Source organism: Agelaius tricolor, unplaced genomic scaffold, assembly GCF_023055355.1.
Source record: "Agelaius tricolor isolate 1412-34295 unplaced genomic scaffold, bAgeTri1.0.p SCAF_5, whole genome shotgun sequence".
Lineage (NCBI taxonomy): Eukaryota > Metazoa > Chordata > Aves > Passeriformes > Icteridae > Agelaius > Agelaius tricolor.
Window position 1 is genome coordinate 27,571,355 of NW_027269265.1, and position 11,735 is coordinate 27,583,089.

At 40.7% G+C, this 11,735-nt stretch overlaps 1 protein-coding gene across 1 annotated transcript in view; it reads right to left on the reverse strand.

Moving 5' to 3' along the window:
- Window positions 1–11,591, reverse strand: part of SCFD1 (sec1 family domain containing 1) — a 50,886-nt gene extending 39,295 nt beyond the window's left edge. The window contains exons 1-6 of the mRNA XM_071426972.1: window positions 11,462–11,591; window positions 6,258–6,328; window positions 5,459–5,547; window positions 4,391–4,481; window positions 3,539–3,661; window positions 2,364–2,451 (exon numbers count right to left, since the gene is read on the reverse strand). Of these exons, the coding sequence (XP_071283073.1) occupies window positions 2,364–2,451; window positions 3,539–3,661; window positions 4,391–4,481; window positions 5,459–5,547; window positions 6,258–6,328; window positions 11,462–11,492 (493 nt within the window). The 5' untranslated portion in view covers window positions 11,493–11,591. The remainder of the gene's footprint in view (window positions 1–2,363; window positions 2,452–3,538; window positions 3,662–4,390; window positions 4,482–5,458; window positions 5,548–6,257; window positions 6,329–11,461) is intronic.
- Between the last annotated feature and the right edge of the window lie 144 nt (window positions 11,592–11,735).

Below are 11,735 nucleotides of genomic sequence, written 5' to 3' on the forward strand. Positions count from 1 at the left end.
ATTAAGGATCTTTTGGTGAAATGTTCTGCCATGTTTTCTGTAAGTTTTTCTCTCTCCGCTCTAACAAGCTTATGGGGAATGCATCTACTACAGAAAAGTAAGTATAGGTCTCCTACATTTTCCTGCTGTACTACAAAATTCAACCAAATTGTAAAGGATGGTAAAGAAGGACTCAAATAGCATGAAACAGGATGTCTCAAATACCAACTTTATACCAATATTACTCATTTACTCTTCCTTATACACTGTCTTAGGAAAACAGAATCAGAGGGAGCCTGAGGGATTAACTAGCTGGTCCTCCTTTCCAAAGATGAGTTAATTTCTGTATCTAAACCAATTCAAAGAGCTTCCCAGTCACAAAAATACCATAATATTTACAGGTAATCTAATATTTAATTATTTTTAAAGTTAGAAAGTGCTCCTAACATCTGATCAGGAACATTCTTGATGCATTTAAACTCATCACTTCCTGTCCATTACTAAACAGAAAGAATGTATTTCCTTTTCTGTATAGGAAAGTCTTTCACATAATTGAAGGATTTTATATTGCTTATTTGTCCTGACATTACCTCTCTGTAAAAGCAGTCACACAGCCAAGGAATCAGGAAACTGAAAATTAACCTGTTTTGTGATATTTGGTCTTAGTTCATCCCTTCAGATACCTCTGTGGTCACACACAGCAGTGCTGCTGGCAAGAAGAGCAGCCATCTTTAAGCACCCTCAGATTACACTGACTTTTGTAGATTATAAACTGCCAGTCTCCTGTTAGGGATACTCTCCACAGGCAAAAAAGCCCACTCTTCCTCACCTCTGCACTCCTACTGCCTGTCCATGTCAGATCTAGAACTCACACAACGAGACAGATCAGCTACCAAGCTCTAATGGAAAACTCATCACTCTCTGTGGGGGATCAGATTTCTGTTCCTGAGCTTTTGGAAACAGCCACTTCTACATTGGTTTAAACATGCTGGCAAATTTCAGCAGCCTAAGACAGGAAAACAAGCCAGATAGAAACTGATGGGTGTAAAACATTTTCAGTCATTTTAATTCAAATTCCTCGTTAGCATAAGGAATCTGATGACAAGTCAATTAAGTATCTTTATATACATAGGAACACATCACAAAACAATTAGTATTAAAACTCTTCAACATCAGGTTTTAGTGAAAAAAATCTGCTTTTCAAACAAAAATCCCTTCATTCTGCCAATGGAATCAATCCCTAGTGTGAGACACCCAGTGTGTGATACACATCTCAGTTATTATGGATCCAGTTTTAAAGAAAAGGTACTGACTTCAGATATTGGGCAAGAAAGCAGAAAAATCTCACTGCTAAATATTAGACATACAGAGACTTCTCATCTCTATCTGGTCACTAAGGAGTATTTCAGGCACCAGGAATTAGCTGTGTGACTTTGTAACTACATTAAAGCAATGAGGAGCTGCTGCAAGAATAGGAGTATCTTCACTTCTGCTTCTTCCCTTTCATTGCAATTGTACATCCACACAAATGAGCTGGTATTTTAGAAGGAATGAGTCAATTAAACACACCCTGCAGCTCTGAAATTGCTGGTCCTGATGTAAAAAGAGAGGAAGAGTAAAACTACAGCAGAAGCAGCCACACAACATACCCTGTAACATCTATGAGCAGATCATCTGTGAGTTACAGCTGTCCCCAGAGTAAGGGGCAGGAGAGGTGGAGTGGTGGTTCTCTACATTTAGCACACTGAATGGGTCAAAGGTGTACATAACATCAGCACAAGGGAGGAAGGAAAATCATGTGGACAATTATGACAACTAGTATGTATATTGATTGGAGCTGCCATAGCACCAAGGCAACTGATCTAAGGCAGCCACTTGCTTTTCCTGCTAGGTTCCAAACCAGAAGTCTTGAGAAAAAATAAAAACAGTTCCAGGAGGCTGACTTCACTTGCAACTCTGAAACTTTATGAAGAAGCTGAAATGCTTGCAGAAGCAATCAGTTTTGCTTATTGTCTAGAATGCACTTTCCCACCAACAGTGACTACCCACATGTGAAAACAATATGTAATTTTTCCAATGTTATTTGTTACATAAAAATCGTTGCATAAAAAATTTGTTGCATAAAATTTGTTATTTTCCATAAATGTCCATACCATAGTTTCACTTTGTATTTATTTTTCAGTATCACAATCACCATGTAATAAAAGATGCTGAAATGAGTATCTAAGAACTGTTTCTTTCATGATTTTACATATCTAACAGATTATCGTGAACTTTGAGCAGATCAAAGCAAAATAAGGTAATTGCTGGTTATTAGCTACAACTTCAAAAGTAAATTTCAACCTCAGACATTCCTGTATAATTTTTATATAAATTCTACTTACCACGGTATGAAACAAGTTCTTTGTTTTGGTTACACAATACAAACATATCATCTTCTAAAGTAATAAAATTAAGATATTGATCGAATACCTAGAAAGCAAGGAATAATGGTCAGAATAATCCAGAGTGAAGCATAAAAAAACTTGTATGTGATTTACTGCTACATTTCACAGAAGTATCTATTAAAAAGAAATAAATGCAAGATATAATTTATGAATTAAAAAGCCTGAATTAAAAAGTGTAAGGGTTGAGTGATTAACCCAAAATATTAGAGCACTGGAAAATGCCAGAACTGTCCAACTTCAACTGTTTCTGTGCACAAAGTTTCAGCAGCCAAGTATCACTGAAAAAACACATTTGGAGGACATTTCAATATTATAGGTTCACTTTTTATGAATATGAAGGACTACAACATTATCAGCACTGAGCTCTCAGGCAGGAGAGAAGAAAGAGGGCAATATCTGAACAATAAGACATTACAGCTCATGAATTTTAACTTTTCTGTAACATCATGTGCATTCAGGAAAAAAATTAAACTCCTCTATAGCATAAACTATTAATGAGACATCACAACAGAAAAACAGATTTAAGAAAGTTAGTTTACAGTGCTGTACTAATTTCCTGCTGCTGACGACGTAAGGCTTAAACAATACTAGTAGTGTTCATTTTATTTCACAATGGGTTCTTTCTCTCATGCCAGTAGTACTAACTGGAGTCAGAAAAAGTGAGTGTATTTAAGTGTATTACTTAGTAATTTAAAGGTTTTGGTGTAGCCATTCAACAAAAATAAAAGTAAATCTCTAACACATGCCTTTAAATCATAAAGGTACAGGAGAGTACCCAGTAAAAGTGTGTATATATGAAATATTATTTCAAATGAGAACTGCACTCCTACTGCTCTTTTTGTTTGTTTTGGAGATAATACAGAAACATATATGCACTGAAAGGACTCATTCAGCTGTTGTGATCAAGAATCCTCTGAAACCACTGTATTTCCCCTCCTATCATTTAGCCCAAAAGTCTTATAACACTTTGACTTTTGACAGCTGAAGTATGGTACTAAGCTGCATTATTGGGATGACTGTAGGTTCTGTTTCTCTCCCCAGTAGGCCTGAAAATAAGAATGCAGTTTATAGCTTTAATGGTGCTAATATTAGGGACTGGGGGACTTTCTTACCTTAGCCACTTGAGTTACTGCATTAGCACCTATAGCAGCATTTGCAATATCTTCCAGTTTACTTCTTGAAATGGCAGAAATAAAGTTTAAATAGTAAGACTCATAAAGCTGATTTCGAAGATCCTGAAAGAAAGGAAAACTTTCCTGAATAAGTACTAACAGATTTCTGAGTAATTAAAAGAAGAAATCATACTTTTACTATGTAATGTTATAGTTATCCACAATCAAACTAAACCTTCAGAAGTGCTTAGCTGCCTGTTCATACAGCTCTACACACGACGTTTTGATTACCTATCCAGATATAAACAACCCACCACAGAACTGCAAAAAACCAGGAAATGACATTTAAGCCAAAAGGCAGCAATTACTGCTGATCAAAAATATCCTTTGCTCTTCTTATTTTGGCAAAGATGTCAACCTTCCATCCATCTCCTTACCAGAAATATGAAAAATTGAGATTAGCTTAATCTAATCTTCCCACTCAAAGCAGTATCAAATGGTGCAGGTGGCTCAGGATAGTGTCCAGTCAGGTTTTGAACCTTTTCAAGGATGGAGACTCCACAAAATCTCCAGGCAATCTGTTCCAGTCTTTGGCCACCCTATTAAACTAGCTTTTTCTAATGTTTAATGGAATATTTGTACCCACTGCCTCTTGTCTTTCCACTCCCCAAACTCTCTCTGAAACACACGAGACATGTTTACCTTTCTACTTGCTGGGAAATTTAAGTTTTGCATAATAATATTTTTCTGACAAATTTGTGCTAGTAGTTACAGTCACGTTCTGGTGAGTGCAGGATTACTTCACACACATTGTTGTGTGGGCTCTTTTGAAACATTACAGATTCAAGTTACCTGGCACATTCTGTCAATATTTTCTTCTGTTGGCATTACAAAGTAAACAGCTGGGACATCTGGAATAGCATCCCGATCTGAATGCAAAAGCCTGACAGGAAGAAAAAAGACATCTTCTCTGTTTTTTCTCTGATATGTATAAAATTAAAAAAGTTAAAGAAATTACTTATTGGTACAGACAAATGAAATTTCCTACAATTTCCTTCTATATTTAGCAAGAGTTTTAGCAAGAAAAGAAATCACATTTGTGTATTTTTTGACTGAATATATTAATAGATGTGTTCAAAGTTTATTCAAAGCTTGAGAAAAGGCTATACAAATGTTCAAAAGCAGATTATCCATTCAGAGAAAGTTAAAATACTGCATCCACAAAGTTCATATGTGAACTGCTGCTGTGGTAAAAAAACACTATATTTAATTCTATTAAACTGCCTTTCCTGCTTGAAGACAAAGTGCTTACATGTTTCTGTCATGTTTCTGCTGATGTGCAAGAAGGTTAAACTGTTTCCATTTCTAGCCTTCACTTAGCAAAAGTTAATAAATTTGGAAAAAAATACACGTTATGTTCAAAGTTTCTTCATGACTATTACCACAGCTAAGGGATGACAATGGACTCGGTAAATGGAATCTGGGGAAAAAGACATGGAGAAATCTCTTTAAATCATACCTAAAGGTTTTATATGTTTGACAGCAGACAAGTAAAATCTATGAGTAAAAAGACAAGCAAAGAACATACACAGTCCCATGAAACAGTTTGTGCCAATACAATTGTAACATATATGATTGCAAAAGGATTTGTAGAGACAAATACCAAAATAATAACTTTTATTTTTGAACAAGGGCCTCCTGTTTTGAGCAAGAAATCCTAGTGAACATTGTTTGGAACGATCTCTCCACTCCCTGATTCTGCATAATGGCATCTGATTTTAGGAACAAATCTAATAAGTTTACAATTTTTATTCTAGCAGTTATTTATTAAATGATTTTTCACTGATTTGTTAATTATTTTGGGGAATATTAAATAATGTTCTTTTTACAAAAGAATTCCCAATTTTAAAAAGAACTTACAGATGCAAAGTGATCCCCATATCCCTCAGCTCTTTCACTGACAGCAAAGGTGAGATGATATCTTGGCCAAATCTGTCATAAATGAGAACCTGAAACAGACACACATCATCTTATAAAGTGCTGTAAAAAGTGGATACCACAGAATACAGTGGATACAGGAATTCAGATTTAGGGAACTACTACCCTAACTTCAAAAGTGCTTCAACATCTAAACATCTACCAATTTACAACAAATCATTAATTTGTCATGGACTTCCATTTGTGCTTACAAATAAATAAAATATAAAAGAAAAAACAAGGGAAACTCAGTGATAAGGGGGGGAAAAGAACCATCACTTCCATCTCCTGAAAAGTGTCTTGTCAAACAAGAGTTTGCTGTTTGAAGTTTGTTATTGTATGTGCAGAGTTTTCCTGACTGCATTTGGGAGAAAACAAGAGGAAAATCAGAAGAGAAAATAGGAATTAGTGAAAACAGACAAGGGATGAAGAGACAGAATATATGCTTTGCAGTAGCAAAAAATCCTCATGACTTACAAGTTACATTTTAAAGGTAATAAAGCTATCCTGAGCTCAGATTCTTAAAGCTATCAAAAGTTCTTCCATTTGTATGGGCTTTTTTCTGACTCTGGTATTTTTTCAGCAGTTCTGATACTCAATTCTGTGTATTTACAATATAGGAAAAAATATTTTGTACAAGTTAATAACACAAGAAAAATGAACTTGATTTAGTTAAAATCTGCAAATCTGAACTTTTCTGAACACCATAAAATTCTCATGTTCCAGTTCCTAAAGTTCTTACCTTCCATACTGGTTCTCCTGTGCTGTTTTTAACTGGAGGAACATTGAAGTTCAGCATACGTTTCAAAGCCACTGGAAAATAAAGCCAAAGAATGCTTTACTCTCTTTACACTTCAACAACAGTGACTTAAAGACTTTAGCAGGATTTTATTATACATTTGAAAGGAAAACCATTTGAAAGGAAAACCATTGCAAAATATAAATACAAGTCACATTTTCATTATTTTTATGCAGCTTTGACTGACAAGTGGCTAACATCTGCTAGAATTTATGGACTCCAGAGGACACAGCAAAAGGCAAAGAAGCAAGTTCTAAAACATTTATTCTCCTTAGTTATACAGGCTGTATTCTAACAAGGTTTGCCTTAAAACTAATTCCAGTATCTTCTTGAAGGTGCTTTCTGCCCAGTGGGAACTAGTTTGCTTTATTCCTTGATCTGCTTTTCCTACCCCACAGGAACAACACCGTACATACCAAACAAAAAATACCTTTATGCCTAACTAAAATCAATACACAGTTTGAAAGATTTTGAGAACTCATATGAAGAAACTGCTGGCTTAAGATACAAAAATACCCTTAGTTTGTAGCAGGAAAACTCTGAAAGATGAATGAACTTTAACTTTCCATTCCACATACAAACCAAAGCAGATTGTTCTACCTACCTCTAATTTATAAATCTATTATGTAATGAATCCTTCCTCATTTATCTGATTAAACAACACAGCGTGTGCTGCTCTTCCATCTTTGACTAGCAGCAAAAGACTATTCGTGCCATAGTGCCGATTCTCTTATGACTCCTAACAAAATCATCACAGAGTTTGAAAAGAGGAAAAACTTGCAGAAATTAGAGTGATGGATACCACTTAGCTCATAAATGGAGAGCAGTAGAAACAATTAACTTCTGACTCTGGCTGAATGAACATAGTGCAGTTCCTGGGATCTACAGCATCACAAGACGTCTCAGGCTGGAGAGGACCTTGGAAGACCTCCAGTCCAATCTCCTGCCTAAGGAGGCTCAGCTCTGAGGCTAGGCCAGGCTGCTGAGAGCTTTATGCAACCAGCTCTCCATGGAAGATGGAAGATGCCACAACCACATTGTGCAACCTGTGGCACTGACTGTCCTTGTGGAGAAAAAGCTTTTCCTTACATCCAGTTTGAACATCTTGGTTATGTTATGCAATTTATGCCTGTTGTGCTTCACCCTACTGCCATACACCACTACAAAGGGGCCTGGTTCCTTCTCAGTGCTGCCCATAGGTATTGGGGAGCTGCTGTAAGGTCCACCCTGAAGCCACCTGGAGAAAAAATCCAGGCGGAACAAGCCTTAGTGCTAGAGCCTCACCAGAGCCTCTGACCTCCTGGTAGTAGTCCCTGCTGACTCCCTCCAGCTGATGGTCCACTGGGAACCCCCTGCAGGTCTTTTGTGCAGAGCTGCTCTCCAGTCTGGCAACCCCCCCCACTGTTGCCTGTATGTGCAAGGGGTTCTTCCTTTAGAAGGGCAGGAATTTGTCATTGTTAAATTTCATGAGATCTCTGCTGGCTATTCCTCTTGCCCATCTAGGTGCCTCCAAATGGCAGCTCATCCCTCAAGCAGAAGAGATTCCCCTAGTTTGGTGTCACCTGCACACTTAATCAGAGTACACTCTGACATGCCCTCCAGGTTACTGATAGACATTTTAAACAGGAGAGGTCACAGAACACACTCATGCAGTGCTCTAGTTGTTACCAGCCTCTAGGTAATTATGTCTGATTAATTACAAACCCTCTGAGCCTGACCATCCAACCAGTTTTTGTAATGTAGTTAGTGGTTCATCCATCTAGTCCACGACATCCTAACTTGGATATAACACCATGGTGTCAAAAGCTTTGCTGAAGTCAAGGTAAATTAAATACTCCTATCCTGTTGCCTACAAACCCAGTCATTTTATCGCTGAAGGCAATGAGGCTGGTCAAGTATGATCTACCATACATAAATTCATGCATGCATTTTCCCTCATGTGATGAGAAGTATTTTCCAATAGGATTCACTCAGTGATTGACTCCAAAGTGACACTAAGGCCTGGAAGCATTTGTAGGTGAAGACTGAGGCAAAGGCAGCCCTGGTTACCTCAGCCCTGTGTCTATCACCATTAAATGAGCAGCTTCATTTAGCAAAGATCCAGCCTCTTTTCTTAATTACGTTTTTGCTACTAATGTTGCAGCAGAAGCTCTTCTCCTTTCTCAAGATATATGCTGCACAGCTCAACTTCAGTAGAACTTTGGCTTTTCTTATATCATCTCTCCCTGGCCAGGCAGTGTTTCTGATGCTCTGCTTCCTCCTGTGAACTGCCCTTTCAAACGACACTACTAGAAGTGAAACACAAATGTGGGAAAATCCAAGCTAGCATTGAGTGCTGACTCTTGATGGGCTCCAGCCTTCAACTTGCTTCATACTTTTTTCTTTTCTTTTTTAAGCAGCATGAAGCGGCTCTGAAAATTGATTACAGGATGCTCCTGGGTTCTTTGGCCCCTCGCTGCTGGTGACATCTTTAGCCATATGAGCAATTTTATATAAAGCTGTATGGTTATGTGCTTTGGTACGACTGGAACTGAAGCAGCTGCATTGCAAAGTTTAACATCTAAAGTAAAACTTAGCATAAGCTCTCTGCCAAGAAAGAGTAATCAAACTAGTAACGTGCTGTGACAATCATGTCAACATTCAGCAAGTGCCTGAGTTCCTTTCCTGTATTCATATTGTCATTTCATTTACATGAATGTTGAATGTTCTCTGGGGCAAGGATCAGGTTTTTACTGTGCTTGCACAATGATATGCTTTTGTTATGAAACCAATCCTGGTTATGAACCAGGATAAAGGTCACAACAGATGGTGAACATACATAGTAAGACCACAACTAAATGATAAGAAACTTTTTTCTGAGTACATTTTAGTTGTTGAATCTAGCTCCTTGGAAAAGATCACCTTAACAGAAGACATCACGGATTCAGTTGTAAAGGCTGACTGAAATAATCAAGCAACAACTGGTGACATGGACAGTGGGAGTGAATGCACCTGCAGCAAGTTTGCCAATGACATCAAGCTGTGTATGGTCACAAAATCACAGAATCATTCAGGCTGGAAAAGACCTCCAGGATCAGTGAGTTCAACTTTTGACTGATCACCACCTTGTCAACCAGACCATAGCACCAAGTGCCATATCCAGCTGAACACCTCCAGGGATGGTGGCTCTACCACCTCCCTGGGCAGTTCTTTCCAATGTTTAACCCTTTCCATGAAGAAATTCCTCCTCAATAAGATGGAGAGAAAGGAGGCCATCCAGAGACACCTTGACAGGCTTGAGAGATGGGCCTGTGTAAACTTCAGGAAGTTCAGCAAGGCCAAGTGCAAGCTCCTGCAGCACAAATATAGGCAGGGCAGAGAACAGATTTAGAGCAACCTTGAGGAGGACTTGGGGGTGTTGGTGCATGAGAAGCTTGATATGACCTGGCAATGTGTACTTGCAGCCCAGAAAGCCAACTGTACTCTGGGCTGCATCCAAAGCAGCATGGCCAGCAGGATGAGAGAGGGGATTCTGCCCCTCTGTTTTCCTCTGGTGAGATCCCACCTGGAGTACTGTGCCCACATCTGGGCCCAACATAAGAAGAACTTGAACCTGTTGAATTAAGTCCAGGGAGGAAAAACCAAGATGATCAGAGGGCTGGAGTACCTCTCCTATGAGGAAAGGCTGAGAGAGTTGGGTTTGTTCAGCCTGGAGAAGAGAAAGCTCCAGGGAGAACTTATAGTGCCTTCCAGTACTAAATGGAGTTAGAAGAATCCTGGAGAGGGACTTTTCACAACAACATGTAGTGACAGGACAAGGAGGAATGGCCTTAAATGGAGATAGTAGGTTTAGATGAGCTATAAAGCAAAAATTCTTCCCTATGAGGGTTGTGAGGCTCTGGAACTGGTTGTACAGAGAGGCTGTGGATACTCCATACCTGGAAGTGTTCAAGGCCAGGCTGGATGGGGCTTTAAGCAACCTAGTGAAAGGTGTTCCTGGCCATGGCAGACAGGAGTTAGAATGAAATGATCTTCAAGGTCCCTTTCAACCCATACCACCCTATGAACACAGTGAAACAGAACAGAAAAGAATAAAGCTGTACAGAATATAAGCTCAAAGAAAATAGGCTTTATTAGAAAGATAGCAAAGAGAAGATAAGCAAAGACTTTAGAAGAACATCAAATAGCACTATCAATGGTAGATGGCAGAGGAATGAGATTACAAAAAAGTAGACTGGTACCAAAAAATTAAGCATACTAGTAAAATATTTAATGTCCACAGAGACTGTGACTGAGATTTTTAGGCAGATGATTTGAAACATTTCATGCTAACCAAATGCATCCAGAATCCTCTATACCACCAAAGATACTGCAGCTGTCAAGGAGAAAGTGTCATGATTACAGCTTAACTACTGACTGCAACTTTGGCAAACAAGGGAAGTAGAGGACTAAGGAGCTGACATTCCCTGTGCTTTAGGAGTATGTCCAAGGCTTTACACAGCAGCACCACCAAGGCAGAGAAGAATCAATTAAGGACTCTCAGCAATGTCTAAGAAGGGACTGAACTAACAAACCCTTTACTCACAGAAATCCTCATGCAATTAGTTCAGTTGTTATTATCGTATTCCCAACTTCTTGAGGGTCAGTACAGACATGGATGCCCCTGTATTGTCTTAACAAGAACATGACAACAATAACTTTAGTTTTGCACCATTAAACACTGATTCCCGTCGATCTTTCCCACGGGCAGAAAGAAACCGAAACGGAGGGCGCACTCGCTCCCACGGCCGCGGGAGAAGGCACCACTCACGGCCCGGGCCCGGCCAAGTCCCGCCCCGGGAGCGCCTTCCACACCTCGGCGGCACCTATGACCACGTCCCCGGGGCCTGGGGCCCAAGCGGGGCCGGGGTCCCTCAGCGAGAACTGCGGCCCGAGGCTCCGGAGCCCCGCCGCCCCGGGCCCGCCGCCGCAGAGGCGAGGAGAAGGCGGCAGAGGGGCCGCCACCCCGTTGCCGGGAGACCCAAGCCGGGTGAGAGGGCGCGAATCCGCGGCGGAGGCGCGGCGGCGCCCGCAGCCCGCCCCGCGGGGCCAGAGGCGGGCGCGGCGGCGGCGGCGTGCGGCCGGCCCGCTCCCCGGCCCGAGCGCCGGGACCGCGGGCGGGCGCTCACCTGTCTGCTTCTCCCGGATCCCGGCCGCCATCTTCCCGCGCCGCCGGCCCGGCCGCGCCGCCCCGCCCCGCCGCCGCCTGCGCAGCCGCCGCGACACGTGGCGAGCCCCGGGCCGGGGGCGGGCCCGGCAGGAGCGCCCGCTGACGATGGAAAAGCCTGGCCCGTGCTGTGCCCGGCTGAGCGCAGGGCCGGGGACGCTCTTTGGCACCGCTTTTCTGTGGAGTAGGTGGTAGGTTATGCTCTTGGACTGAAGTTGCAAGAAGAAATAACTGAA